At 37.7% G+C, this 16,336-nt stretch overlaps 1 protein-coding gene across 1 annotated transcript in view; it reads right to left on the bottom strand.

Moving 5' to 3' along the window:
- Positions 1-4,631: 4,631 nt before the first annotated feature.
- Positions 4,632-16,336, bottom strand: part of LOC140233948 (uncharacterized) — a 77,938-nt gene continuing 66,233 nt past the window's right edge. Inside the window, exons 5-7 of the mRNA XM_072314035.1 lie at positions 9,612-9,779; positions 8,932-9,028; positions 4,632-5,864 (exon numbers count right to left, since the gene is read on the bottom strand). Coding sequence (XP_072170136.1) covers positions 5,015-5,864; positions 8,932-9,028; positions 9,612-9,779 — 1,115 coding nt within the window. The 3' untranslated portion in view covers positions 4,632-5,014. The remainder of the gene's footprint in view (positions 5,865-8,931; positions 9,029-9,611; positions 9,780-16,336) is intronic.

Genomic DNA, 16,336 nt, shown 5'->3' with positions numbered 1-16,336 from the left:
TCCCTTTGTTTGAATTCTGTATGGCGTCGGAAGTGTATCGGCGAGCAGCTCGTGAAAGTCGAACTTTTCCTGTACTTGTTCTTCACTTTCATTTTCGCCTTCCAGAGGGAAGCCTGCCACCTACGACGAAGGCCAGGTCCCACACAACACTCGCTCCATTCGAATATCACGTCCGCGCAATCCCATGGAATGATATAAATGGAAATATGTTGGCTTCTTAACGGTTTTTGGTACGAAACTACCTTGCTGTTGATGTTGGTGTGTTTTTTTTTTTCATAAGCAAAAGATTCGTGTACGTTATACATATGACATTCCTCACATGGCGTGGTCCATGAGGGTAGGGGGGGGGGGGGGAGGGGACTTTAAGGAAATCAAAACCCAAAGAGCAAGAATGTAGATTGAATGAAAGCAGCAATATTACAGATAAGAACACATCAGGGAGTTTGAGGAAAATCGGACAATCGATTCAAAAGTTATGATATTTTTTTTTAAGCTTTGGTTTTGTAATGACTGGATAAGGAGAATACTCCAGTTTATGACATTATTTGTGGACAAAAACAAAGAAAATTTAACATATTTTCACTTTTCTACCTCAATGAAAGACCACTTGATTTACCTCTTTCAGAAAGTAGGGTGAATGATACGTCAGCACTAAGTTCATATAATGTATAATTTCATGAAATATGAATTTTTTTGGAATTCTTTTATTTTCTTTATTGTCCACACATGACGTCATAAACTCTAGTAGTCTCCTTATCCAGTCATTGCAACACCAAAATTTTAAGAATTCATAACTTTTGCATCTACTTTTTTATTTTCTTCAGACTTTCACTGATGTGTTTTACTAATGTTGCTGCTTTCACCCAATCCACATTGCTCTTTGGGTGTTGGTTTCCTTTTGACCCAATTTCGAGAGTCGTAAGATTATATCAAAGATGTACATAGGGGAACTTGAAAATAACTAGACAAACACACAAAATTATATGGAAAGTTTGAACATCATGATAGGGATGATTATTATTGTAAATGCGGTTATTTTTAATTCTGAAGCTGACATTTATGATTTTTTTTTTTTTTTTTTATCATGGAGATCCATGCATGGTTAGATCTGGATTGCTTTATTCAATGCAAAAATAACATTTCCTGTCCTCAGTCTTTCCCTGTCTGTGTCTTTGTGAATGATTATGTGTGCGTGCGCGAGGGCTCGTATTTGGAGCAAGCACTCTGTACAAAAGCAGCAGCAATACATAACATACAATAGTAACTTCGTTCATCATACTTCATGTCACCGCTATACTTTACTTGGCCTTTAAATGACCATGCTGAGGAGGTGAAGTTTCATTGCAGTCTACAGTGGTCGGATGAATTCGATTTCAGCATCACACCACGAACACTACAGGACAAAAGGTCATCTCTAATAACATTATAAGGTTTGTGTGTGTGTGCATGTACACGAACGGGCGTATCCTATTATTCAATGACGGACGCAAGTAAAATAACGCCATGTATCTATGACAATAATTGTAATGTCCCTTTTCACGTGTGAATGTCGTTATAATTGCAATGCTGCCAATCAAAAATCATTTAAAGTTGTACCGACAGAAAACTGGAATATATTGTAAAAAGTGTCCAAGAGTGGATACGATGAGTATTACTATCGACTGGAAATGAATAATAGAAAAGTGCAAGTTCAGATAATCATGGACAAGGATGTATCCCTGTCACGCAGCAGACGCCACCTTTGAGACATTATTGTGTATAAAAAATAGGTTATATTCACGTGCTTTGTGTTTGCAATGGAACATTTGTAACCTATATCTAAACAGCTAGTAATGATCCACAACTTAACATCTCCCATAGATAGCCGTTTTGCTCAGAAGAAGAACTTTCATTGATTAAAGGGATCGTACAGGTTTGGTTGAGACCGAATTTCAGATTTCTAACATTTTTTGGTGAGATAATGAGAAACCTCTTATAAAATATGAAAGATCATGTAATTCTATGAGGAATTCAACGTTTATTTGATGAAAATTGGTTTTGAAATGGCTGGGATATCCAAAGAGAGCGATTCTAATAAAAGTGTGGGACCCACACTTTGTTTCAATCGTTTTGTTTTACTTTGTTTTGATGTTTCAGTCATTCCCAATCCGATTTTCATCAAATAAACTTTGAATTCCTCTTAAAAATGGTATGCTCTGTACTGTATCATAAGTGTTTTCTTGGTATCTCGTAAAAAGTTAAAAGCCCAATTTTCATCTCCACCAATACTGTACCATCCCTTTAACCCTTTTTCTGTGCAAAATATAGTCAAATATGTAGAAATTTCACACACAGAAATATGGACAGGAGATAAATGTGGCATGCATATGGTTAAAAAAAAAGAATGGAGAATGGTTTTCAGGTAAAGAAAGGAAGGACGGGGTTATAATAAGGCATGAATCTTTTAGTAAAACGCTTACGCCTCTGTCAAGGAACAATTTGTAGACAAATAGAAACTAACATTTTTATGTATATAAAAAGCCTGGTCGACGTACAAACAATTTTTCTGTATGTCCCTCTTTTTTTTAATTGAACTTGTCAAACATGTTAAATTACTTGGTTTTGTTCTTATTTAGTTTACATTCCAATGCAGTAATGGTTATATCGTCAACGTATAAAAAAAAAATGATATGTTTGACACAATATTATTATAAGAATTAAAAAAAAAATCGTTTTGAAATGAAATGTAGACAGACACAAGGCGCTCACATCTAACCTGAACTTATTTTGGCAAACTGATAAAGTAAGTTATCAATTTCATTTGCTCTCACTGAGATAAAATTATGTGCATCGTGTCTTTTGAGAACCATTATGACTACAATAAAGATTATTTATCATCAATTATGACTATCATGATATAATATCTGGACTGATTTTTAATTTATCAAGAAAAAAAAAGCACGCAGATATCAACGTCTTTGGTCGTTTTGTTTCTTTTTATTTCAAATAATCTTTGTCATAATTATATACATATCACAATAACATCACATGTTGGATCTCCGCCCAGCAATAGAATACGGCATCATTGACGGAAAATGTAAAGGCATTCTTTACACGACGTTGAAGTCGCATACACTTCAGTAAAAGAGAGATATCAACCGGGTGATTAAAGTTACCTAAAATGGTATCATAATATCATTCACCACCGACAAATATCTCAGACATGTGACCTGTGACGTCAATAGCCTCGGAGTTCACTCACATATATCAAATGCTCGGACAATGAGTCGATTTCAATCAACATTAATTCTTGTCGGAAAAAAAACAAACATTTTTTTGAGATTATCTCTTAAGATACACGGCAAACTCTTCAAAAATACATTGCTCAACAAAGACGGTACAACAAACGAGTAAAGTATTTTTTTTGTTGTCGTTTTTGAGAGGGGGAAAACAGAAATGCTTTGGCCTGTTCAGGCCTGTTCAAATGAAGGAGTACTAAAGCAAAACCTGGTTTATAGAATGCTCTTTGCTCTCTGAGTGGGTTATGCACTCATGTGTTTCAACTTTTTTTATCTGATAGGCAGCAGTCAGTTACCCACCATGGGCGATTTTATTGAACCCACTCAAACATTTATTTTTACAACCCAAAAACATATATTATCTTGATTTTAAGTAACTCCCAATATCTTTACTCTTTTCTCATTAAATGTTCAACTCATTTTGTCTTTGCTCCAATTTCGATTCGTTTCTTTAATGTTTCAAATATGTTCTTTAAAGTTGTCCTGAGTCTAGGGTAATCAACTTCGGGTTCAATATAAAGTTATCTACGTTCTTGATGATTACGTAACGCAATATCAAACTGGTCTTGTTCCTTTAATCTAATGTCCACGATTGGCCCATGCGTTCTCATTGATCCCAAAGAGATGAAGGTTTGTAATGAATGAGTGAAAACATCCGGAAAGACCCATTATATGAACAGGTGCATTACAGCCGGTAGCATTATGTTTTAGTAGAAACCTCCAATGTGAAGGATGACGCAGATAAGGAATGAATAATGGATGTTAAGGTGGGTAGACCACCCAAGTGTCATTTCATTGAAAAGGTTGGGAATAACACGTTTAAAAACCACATCCTCTTTTGTGGGAGAGCGCGACAGAATGATGAGTTGGTTGTAGTGCTCTTTAATATCTTAAACGACTGTATTATATTGAACAAATATATCAATGAATAAATGAATATATGAACAAATAAATGAATGCATAAATGAATAACTAAATCACTACACGATCACATGACTAACTACATAAAGACGGATATAAATAAGCAACAACATTAAAACAAAGATAAAACGAAAACGTTTTTTAAAACAGGTTGTCCCAGTAACTTCGTATATTATTATTGGATAAAACCGAGAGCAATATTTATGACACCTTTGAATTCCGCCCACCTGTTACCACATCCTTTGAGTACTCAAAATACCGAATGGATTTTATCTTCAAAAGACAATAATTCGGCTTTAATAGGAGGATAGTTTGGACAAATCTCACTAGTGTTGCTTTGGTGTTCTTCTCAAGCAGATTACCAATAATAAGTACTCATCTCGCAGAAACTTGTCTTTGATTTTTTTTTTGTTACTTGTCATGATGGTTTATCATAAATGTCACAAATTCGTCAACTGGGGTATGTTGAACAATGAGAATGTCTGTATCTGAAGCGATGATTAATGATTTCACATGCTTCTGGTTGAAAATCTTAAGATTTGATGGACGTATTGTCAACCTGTTAACCCACTGATTCTATTGCAGGGTGTAATCTAGTTGGATCCGAATGTGGCATGCAGTAATAGCTTTTTTTTTGTTTGCTTTGTTGTTCTTCCACTTTGACTCTTTTTCATTTCCATTCTCTGCATCAACTGCCGGACACTGGTGTCACTACTTTCCTAGCTACTGAAAATCATTTGAGTCCTCTTCCTTGTTTTTTTTATTATTATTACTTTATATATCATACATCCTAGCGTGTCCTCAAGAACATGACATCAACAGGACACTTCGTTCTCTGTGTAGGATTCGTAGATTTCATTGTCCACCATTTCCATAACGTCACCAGCAGCTACCGTCGTGGCGGTAATGTCTTCGTGCGCGGTACTCCCTTCCGAAACGGGGAAAATCGCGGAGTGCGTCGCTTCTTCCCCCGCAGACGACGCATGGCTCTCGCCAACAGTTCGACCCGACGTATCAACCAAAGGACTACTTTGCGCTACCGAAGATGTGTGCGCGGGTCGGCTGGACACCAACGGAGTGCGCGCATCCTGCCTACGCGCAGCTACGCGCCCACCCCCTTCGGAATTTGGATCAGGGAAGAGACTATAGTAAAAATGTTCACTTATTTCGCTCATGGGACGTATAGTAGATGCGCTGGTATCAAGAAGAATTGTTGACATGGTGCGATCGTGAGACACTTCTGGTTGAGTCGTTGCTGTTGACCTACTGCTCAACTGATGACGTAGCATTTCTATTTCCGCCACTGATAGGTGTTGGCTTAAGGTTCGGATTCTTCTCATGTGCACCGCGTGGAGGAGATTCTTGAGTTCGCGCACGATCGGAAACGTGCGGCTCTCACGCCTTGTGGGGAGTCTGGGCCTTGGTTCCGAAAAGGAGCTCGCTCGAGTGAAACTTCCCAGGGATATCCTGTCACCGTTCTTGGACCGCGTCGTGTCGTGGCGGTCGGACATCGTCAGAAACTCCGTGGCCGTCCCCGATGAGGAAGCCCGACTTCCATCGAAATTTAGAGTCATGTAGCCCGCCCCCTCGTGGCTATGTCTCTCAACGTCTCGGTTGTAGTACGACGGACCATGGTACACGATGTGGGATGGATAATGATTCTTCCTGCAAAATATAAGCAAAATAGAAGCAAAGTCATGATGTACCACATACAAATATATCTAAAAATCAACAAACATAATTTCTGTATTTTTTCCATTTACATAATCTCTCATGGCGTTTTGTTTGACTTTCGTTTGATGATGCAAATTTCCTAATTCTTAAGAAGTAATAGTTGAAAACATGACAGTAAATTCCGCTCTTACGTCATACTTATTACCAATACTGTCATAATTATGAATCTACACTGCTCAGTTCAGCTAAGAAAGTGCCTTTGCTTTGTTGTTAGCTTCTGTAAGTGACACAACAGACAATCTTCTTTTCTCCTGCTTTTTTTTTTCCAATCGTCTCCTGTTAACCTTGTGTTCATCCTCCTTTTTTATTTGCTCTTTAACTTTTCTTTGTGTTTGGTGTGCGCGTGCGTTATCTTCCTTCAGTCTAACTCATTTATAATATATGCAGCCAAACACTATTGGCAAATTACATCAAACGATCACCTTTATTACGTGCAGTGTACATTTGATACAGATAAGTACATTAAACAGTATCACATTTATATATATATATATATATATATATATATATATATATATATATATAATTCGCCTCACATATATACATACAGACACCCACAAAAACAAAAGTGACTTGTGAAATGGTAGGAAATCACCAACTGCATAAGAATTGCTCCTATTTGTTGCGCTAAATATCTTCACCATCGGGGAAAATACATCATTGTGGTAGAGAATCTCGGAAAGAACGTTGAGCTACAGAAAAACGGGTCATCTGCCTTTTCTAGCAGCGATAAAGGGTCCTAAGATCACAGGCACCCATCAGTCCTATTCCTAGCGCTTTTTATGCCTTGGTCCCACCCTATTGCAAACGCGGTTTGTCACCTCCTGTTTCGGCGCGTTGAACAGGATACTAAAATGCCATATCATGTCACGGGGTAGTGGCTCGTCCCCGTGGGGTTCAAAGCAGCGCTCGGTCACGTATCCTGTTCGAGGAAGTACGGATGGAGATAAAAAAAAGGGGGGGGGGGTCCTTTCAACTTGACATGAACCCTCTTTTTAAACATCGCGAATGCTTTCTTAACCCAGATAATGCCCCTAGCTGTGTTTTCTTAGCGGATTGATCATTTTCTTGACGCACAAGTGCATGACAGTTATATGTGAAACAATGCGACATCACTTGCGTAGTATTCAAATTGTCGAACGTTTCTAAGAAGGAAAACGATTATCATTTCTTTAAGTGACTCTGCAGCAGGAAATGAGGATTTTCATTTTCTCTCCCCTCCAACCCCCTTTCTCTCTCACTTTAATTTTGAGATGAGTAATTCCGCTAAAATACTTGTGTCGGAAATGTAGCACCGTCTACCGATGGGGAGATCGGATGTTAATTGAAAATATATACACCATGTGGGCGGTCACCCGCTTTGAATAGCATCCGCCCGCTACACGACCAGAAAGCACATTAAAACATAATTATTCCATAAAACGTACTTGACACACATGCCCACAAAGTGAAGACTTTCTAGATTCTCTATTTCTCCCTCAGCCCCCCCCCCCCCCTGAGAGAGAGAGAAAGAGAGAGGATAAGGGTAAAAGTCTTGTTTATAGGCCTACATTTCACCCGTGGAATGAGTGACGGATGGTCAGGAGACAAGTCAAACATTATTTTTTGGTCGCTGGAATGAATTGATCAAAACAATGGTTAGCAGACCATCTCAGAGTAAAAACAAAAGTCGACGTACAGTGAACAACGCCAAAAAATGGGGAGAGTGGTGGGGTGGTTGAGAGACGGTGGGAAGGGTCATTCCACCCAACCACCCCCCCCCCCTTGCATCCTCCCCCAAACATCCTATCACAAGACATAAGAGAAAACATTCTTAACTGAACTCCTTTTCTCTTCTCTGTTCTAAACCTCAACAGTTTTACATGAGACAGATATAAGAGTACTAGCAGTGGGGCAAAGACAGCAACGAGTAAAAAAGAATGTAGAGGAGGGGTCGAAATCCAAGCGTTCAAATTTTAACTCGGGGTACTATCACCGAGTCCTCTTCATACGGGAACCAACGATTACGTCTATGACTGCTTTCGTGAGACGTAACTATCATAACTATACACGTTTCCTCCTACTTAGCAGTGTTATCCCTGACCTAAAAGTTTCTTTTCTGTCTGTATAACTTTGGATGTTTTTAGTTGTGTGATTAGACCTGCCAAAGTATCGACATGGATAATATAGGACACTACGCAGGTTTCTACAATTAAATGAAGTGTTTAAGTTCTTGGGCGAAATGCTTTCTTCACAACGCACACATTGATTATGCTCGGCTCTGTTGGTGCAGTTACGGAATAACCAGGGAAGTAGGCCTGTGTAATTAGCAATAATCATCATGAACATGTTGTACCAAGGAGGTATCACCCAACTTCGATGGTAGTTCCGTGGTAGTTACGCGATTTGCTTTCATTTTCAGTAAATTTTGTTCTACAAAAACAGACAGCCAAAAATAATGTTCAAGCATTGCAGTTCCGGAGGTAATTCTTGAGTACACTTTGAATTGCATCTCCGGCGGTTTGGCTTGCCCAACATCTACGGCATTCGTCCTCCTATGTTCACCCCGAAAAAAAAAAAAAAAAAAAAAAAAAAAAACCAAAACGAAACAAAACAAACAAACAAACAACAACAACAACAACAATAACAATGACTATTCCACTTCAGAAAAAGCAAACAGAGAGAATTAAACAGAACAGAACACAGATAAAGATAAAAACAACCAAAAACTGTATGACAACCCCTTTTAGAGGTAATACAACTAGCAAACACAACACTTTAGCGTTTTGCTGTAAATGCCACACACTGCGGTAAAAGGGAAAAGGCTGATAGAAAAAAAAATAGTAATAAAGATGTGAATAATTCTTGCCTTTCTCTAACTTTGCATGTCGACTGTAAATCATCGTTAGAGATCGAGTCATATGAAACATTACGTTCAGTGTAGGCACCAATACATTTTTTTTTTTTTTTTATGACGTCGACACCACTGCGTGACATTTAACTCGTTTTCGTCACTCACCTTCGCTGACTGCAGACCTTGTAATGTATGATGACTGTCACCAAGAGCATGAGACAGGTAGCAGCGAAAAGTGCGACAGCAACTGTCACAAGGCTTACTATGGAATGAGGTCACAGAAAAGGCAAACAGAAATACATTAAAGTTGTTGTTGTTGTCTTCGTTGTATATAGAACAGAAACACGAATCATCACATTTACGCTGAGACCTTACAAAGGATCATGTAGTATGTCCGAGATATTAGATATGAATATAGGGCCTACGTTCCCGTTTGTTAATGCAACACTTGAGGGAATTGGATCCGGTGATCTCTATTGATTGGTAAGAATGCAAATATCGCAACGCCTTATGTAATGTTTGTGTCAAAATATCACTACAAATCAGTAATGCAATCATTGAGATTTTAGAATGAAACATGGCACGTACAAATTCTTCTTAAAAGACGACGAATCCATCGATGCTATGAACTATTGTATGTCAAAGTTTTGAGGTTGTTATGATACATTGTAAAAGAGTTCTGTTCGTGACGAAAGTAAGGCATTACTACTGTCCAGGGGGGCGTTCTGATGTGCTATACTTATCAGAATTTCCATAATTCAGCACAAGAACTGATCACCAGTCGCTCGTAAGTTGTTCGTAACTTTACGAACAGCTTTATGAAACGGGGCCCAGGTACAACATACGTGCAATATCCGGGTCCACGTCATCGTTGGTTCCAGGTCCTACGGGTGGACCTTCTCCATTGGGGTAGAGCGTAATTCCGATTGTCGGTTCCCCGTTGGCTCCTCGCGGAGTAACTTCCCTAGGCGATTTAGTTCCGTCTGGATCCATGGACGGGTTCGGCGACGGTGCTGGATGAACACAAAATACCATCATTGTGGATGAAACATGAGGTAAATTGATTTGATATTACTTGCTTTCATTAATCTCTACATTTTTTTCTTATTCTCCGTGAACTCATCAAGCCACATCATCCTCGTCGTATAATCTGTGCTCAAAATCAAAAAAAAAAAATCTCCTCTCTGAAATAAGTGTCAAATCTAAGACATTTGGTGATAGGGTCTTTGGAAAAATGGCACCCTCATCATGGAATAATCTCCCTTTCAGTGTTAGATGCATTACAGATTTTGATAAATTCAAATCTGTGTTAAAAACTCACCTTTTTGATAATTGTTGATTCCATGTTTGAATAGAGAAATATGTGATAGATTTTGTTTTCATTATTTTTTTTTTTTTTTTACAGAGACTTGTATAGAGACTTATCTTATCTTATCCTACGGTATTGCGCGTTCTAAGAACTGAATACCATTATTATCATTATTCATTGCAGCAAATGAAATCAAAAAAGAAAGTCAATGAGAGAGGAATAAGAATCAAAATATTATGGATATAACAGATGATAATGCTAATGTCAGTATTGTTCTCGTGATTATTACCGTATGTTCCTGTATCTATTCCTCAAGGAGATACTCAATTCAATTCAATTCAATCATAGTTTATTTCCAATCAACGAAAATCAAAACATAATACATAATACAAAATATACATGTCATGAATGATATTGTCCAAACGTTTACAAAAGATTCATGTAGTATACGAAATAAGTTATATACAACAACATATATACAATAATTACGAGGAACAATGCATGTATACTTCGAGTATAGAAGTATAGAAGTATAGAAGTCAAGAAATAGATGAATTAAAAAATCCTAACTAATGAAAGTAGTGCTAAGCAACAACAAAGAACGGTTTATATCACACACACATACACACACACACACACACACTTTCACTGTCAGATTAGCTTGTCAGAATGTACTCCAACAAGAAAGATTATCATGGGCAATAAATGCATTGCCAAAAAAAGTCCATGATGTGCAAAATATAGCATAAGGAAAAGGGAATTAAACTAGAAAAAAAGGATGAAGAAAAAAAAAAACCCAAAAGGACAACCCCTCCATCCCTCACAAACAGAGATCGATTTGGATGGCTCCCAAACAAGGATTCCAGGGGCACAAGGGTTTATTTCAAATGCGATACCTTGGTAACAACGAATCGAACGATCGTAAACAGCCATAATTACAGCGTCTGCATTGAATGTCGCTACACTGTTCACCAGTCGTTAGCTGTTGCACAAGCTACACAGCTTGCGATGATCCAATCAGTGTCTCACAGTTCGAATAAGTGTGGTGATGAACAGAAAGCACCATATAAATGCACACCATTCCACCATGTAACTCGAATCAGACATGTCGCTGCTGCATTCATGTACAATCAATTCAGAAAACAAATATTGAGAACATTCCCGCCAACTTTCCGTAGGGTCACTGACTCTTGTGGATAACAAACAACGCAGCCCCGTCCACAATGGATATCGATGCGAACAAGCAATTAAAATGTGCAACCTGTTACTTTACCGGGAGAAGGCAGGTGCATGATAATTATATTAGAGCAGCTTTCTATTCAACCAACTAATTCATATCCGCCTGAATATAGTCCAAGGTGTCACGTTATCACGAGTGTTACGGTCAGTACGTGATGTAGTTGACACAGACTGAAATAAACACTTATGACAAGTTTGAGCGAACTTTCGATCGTCCGAAATGGTGAGCTCTGTAACCACGCACACTTTTGCACGTGCCAAAGCGATGCCCCATGAAGCGAGCGGCGGGATCGAGGTTAAGTGTGAGTTCGTGAGTCATGTCTTACGGGTAGGCAGCTGCGTATGTGCTTATTCCCCACGGTGGGTGGATAAATACCCACGTGTATTCCATGTTTTTATTTTGTAGATGGATTCTCATTATGGTTCACCCTTTTTACCCATCGTTAATGGGCCTCACCTTGCCTTGAACTACCGTAATACATTCATGGCTACGCCCGCCTGACCTACATTGGGATTTAAGAGGTGCTTAGAGTGAAATTCTTTTCTCCGAGCCGTTCTAATCAGTTTTAGGACTTTTATAAATCCATTAAAGGGAAGATAAACCCCAGGAACAATGTGGATTGAGTGAAAGCAGCAACATTAGTAGAACACATCAGTGAAAGTTTGAAGAAAATCGGACAATCGATGCAAAAGTTATGAATTTTTAACGTTTTGGTGTTGGAACCGCTGGATGAGGAGACTACTAGAGGTTATGACGTATGAGTGGACAACAATACCACGAAAATATAAAGAAAATAATACAAAAATCCATTTTTCATGAAAATTACAAATTCCATCAACTTGATATTGACATAATGTTAAGGGTAGCAATTATTCCCCCTGCTTTCTGAAAGCGGTTGTTCCACTGCTCTTTCATAATTCTAGAAAAGTGAATTTTTGTTGAATTTCCTTTATATTTTCTTTGTATTGTTGTCCACTCATACGTCATATCCTCTAGTAGTCTCCTCATCCAGCGGTTCCAACACCAAAACTTTAAAAATTCATAACTTTTGCATCGATTGTCCGATTTTCCTCAAACTTTCACTGATGTGTTCTACTAATGTTGCTGCTTTTACTCAATCCACATTGCTCTTTGGGTTTACCTTCCCTTTAAAGTAGTAATTACACATTATTTGAGGGGTTTTTTTTAAGATACAGAAATAAAAACACACCTAATTTAGGAATATTTTTATTTGTTATGCTGTCGCCATTCCTGTGAAGACCCCTCCCGCTTATCACTGTATACGTATAACTAGACCGCATTATCATTTTCTAACCAAGGTGGTATACGTGGAGTCTCCTTATTCTATCATGCAGAAATTCAAATCTCATGCATACTTTTATTTTTTTTTCAGGTTGTTCCTGAAGAGAGACCTTTTTTCCTCTTTGCTCGACATAGCAACAGCCATGAAATGCATGCATAAATTATTTTGATAGATTGCAGGCACAAATAGACACTTAACAACAGAATGTAGGCCTATTCAAGTGCAAAGAGCGGAAAATAACTACACAACAAAATACATTAACAATAAAGGAGAACTCTGGATGATTTTCAGACTTTTACATTTCAACGAATATAAAGTGGTAATACTGGATACAGAGTTTAAAAATTTATAATGATTTGGACCATTAATAAGATCTATATAATATATATGTATATAAGATCTCTATGTAACAAATCACAACCAACAATTAGAATGATGACATAGTAGCCTCACCATATGTGACCATGCATCACAAAACAAACAAAAAGTCGCACCCCTTGATCTTATGTGAGGACTCGAGAAAGGTGAAAGTGGTTAACAGAGTAGTTTTGAGTTATCAATATTTTCTGAAAGAGCTATTCTTCTTCTACATTATCCCTAAGTTTGGGATCATAAACTGAATGGGAAAGTGGGTTTTCAGCAGTTTTTCTACAACCCCGTTTTTGGTAAAGTAGTGTGATCAGGTTTTTCTTAGAGGCCCCTTTAAATTTCTTGAAAATCCTTTGCACACTCTTCACTTTCGACTCTAATAACTTTTGAAGTGATGATGCTACTGCTTTTTTTGAAAGTTGACATTTACTATTAACAGAATGTGTTAATGAAGCATGCTCAATTTCAACTTAATTTGATTATCCCTTCATTGTTTTTTTGCTACAATGGTTTTCATCAAGATTTTTGTCCCATTCATGGCACGGGTAGCACGGCTTAGTAAAGATTAGGCACCTGAATAGACCCTGTACTTCACAGCCTCTTTTCTCAGTTCAAACTTTTCCAGAATGTGCGCTTTCTTTCCAATATTTATATAGGTTAGAAGAATCCATTTGAATTGGGTTATACATCATTTTAAAGCTAAGAGTCTGCTCTTTCAGATTCTGCCCTTAACTAAAAATCCATACCTGGCGACTTTTTGTGTGTTTTGTGGTGCAGGGTCACAAAGAATGCATGACTCGGGGCTAAAGGAAGCAGAACAAAAGAAGCATGCATAAATCATTCACAGATGAAATTGTTAAGCAAGCGGTATTGTCATGGAATTACATTGCTACATTTCTGAAATATGTGAGGCTCATATTATGTCATATATGTTCAGTGTAATTTGTTCGGGGTTTCTCAGAGTACTGGTTTCTCTGCTCAAGGACCACGATAAAATAAACACATCTATACATGTACCTGTCGATTTTTGTACAACATGATGTGAAATTATGAAAATCGTCTGGAATTCCCATTTAAAGTATTCAGAAGAAAAATAAGTACAAAAATAATGCTATAAAAGCTAAATATTATTAATGAACAATTGTGTATAATAATACTGTTGCAATGCCTTGAATGTATCTCTCTATTTCCTTCGCTCTGTCTCTCTCTATGTATGATAAAAGTATCTTTCATAATACTTTTTATATAGTGTGTAAACACACATATTATTTGAATATGAGCGCATAAATCAGTTTCATTAATTCCATGACTAATTTCAAAGTTAAGTTCCACATTTTGGTCAAATTTGAACCCTCTTCAAAATTGAACTCTACACCTGAACAATAGACATGAATACCACGAATACCACCTTTTCAGAGCTCTGCTGACGAGGCTTCTGGTCTCTTGCTTCAAGGCACATGACTGTTTTATTAATAATTCATGATGGGTTGCCCCGGGCACTGCTAGTCTGAATTCATGTTAAAGGGTAAAATGCATGCACATGGAAAAAAAAAAATAAGCACATGTTTTCATGTGCTTGCATACACTACATTTCAGGATGAATAAAAGACTAGCTGTTATGGTGGAATTTCTCATGAATATGTAATACAGCATTCAAACCCTGGACATAGTTCAAGACCATTGTCTGGGTGTTAACCACACACTTTAGAGTTCTGGATTTCAAACTTGTTTTGTTGGCCCCTTTGAAAAAAAGGGAGGATCCCACCACGACGAAATTAAGCTAATTAAGGATATTGTTTTGACGGATCACTGAAGGTATAGCGTATAGAAAGACCAGGGAGGTGGATATTGTTCCATGACATTTGCTCTTGCGACAATTGCTCCCATGTCATATCCGCAAGCTAAGCCAAACATTAACTGTACCCACAATCCTAACCTCAACCCTAATCCTAAACCTAACGCCAAACTAAACCCACGACCCTGTCACAACCCTCGCCCTAACCGAAAGGTCTTGGAGAAAGTAAGACTGGAGTTGTATTGTCGCAGGAGCAAATTAATGTCGTGTCACCTGTGGAAAGAGACCCTCCCTGTATGTTAGAACATCTAGATTTTGCCAAGCAAACGATATATTTACTGATTCACAATTTGGTTTTCGTGAAAACCATAGCACATCACATGCTCTACTTTCGTTTGTAGAAAGAGACACAGGCATTACATAGGTTTTGTCATTTATATTATGGTAAGCATCTTCCTGGAATTCTTCAAGGCCTTCGGCACTATCAATCATGAAATACTACTTAGTACTCAGCAAATTATATCATTATGGAATTCGTGGGAAGGTCTTGGAAAGATCCTTGGATCCTTGAATTATTGTTGACGACAAACTTTCCTAGAAGTTACATATTGATTATATATCCAACATAATCTCACGTAATATAGGTGTTATAAATAGAATGAAATTGTATATCCCACAAAAATCATTACTAATGTTATATTCGTCACTGATATTGCCATATCTTAACTTTGGTGTTTTAGTTTGGGGCAACACTCACCAGAACCTACTGGATAAAGTGTTCCTTCTACAAAAGAAAGCTCTCCGTGTCATCAGTTATCCTTTCATACCCTCCCACTCAAATATGTTATTTGCCGCAAATAAGCTGCTAAAAGTAAAAGATTTGTATTTATTTAATTCGGGGCAATTTATGTATACGTACAGCAACAACTCACTCCCCTCCATTTTCGATTCTATGTTTCAAAGAAATCAATCATTCCATGACTATCCCACTCGACGTTCCAATGAATTTCACTTACCTCTCTTACGAACGATTCTTGCTAAGAACACACTTATTTATACTGGCCCAACGTATTGGAATTTTCTAAATAATGACATAAGAAATTCATCTTCTATATTTTCATTTAAAAGGAGATTAAAGTTGTTTCTATTGCAATGTTATGTTCCTACAGAAGTGAATCAGCCTGATGGCTCATTTTAATTTTTTTTCCGAAGAATTTTGATTACCAATAATATACTCTCACATTCATCACTCATTTTCTCGTCCCTGTTGTCCTGAGGCTAGATTCAATTCTACTTGTAGTACCTCCGCATCTATTTCTCTCTATTTTTCCATATTTATTTATCCCTTCCTCGCATCCCAATATTTTTTCGACATAGTTCTGTCGAGGATCGCTGGATCTGTTTTTCCTTTCTGTCCGCTGTATTGTCTTCCTATTATGTCAACCTTGTCTCTTTCTGTCTTGTATTGAAGTCCCCTTTCATAAGTTTTGTCGTCTCAGTCTCGTTTAATGTTTATTCGCCTGTGTATGTGTGTCTGTCCGTTACTCTGTCTTC

Source organism: Diadema setosum, chromosome 10 (assembly GCF_964275005.1).
Source record: "Diadema setosum chromosome 10, eeDiaSeto1, whole genome shotgun sequence".
NCBI lineage: Eukaryota > Metazoa > Echinodermata > Echinoidea > Diadematoida > Diadematidae > Diadema > Diadema setosum.
This window is presented reverse-complemented; position numbering and strand designations above follow the sequence as displayed.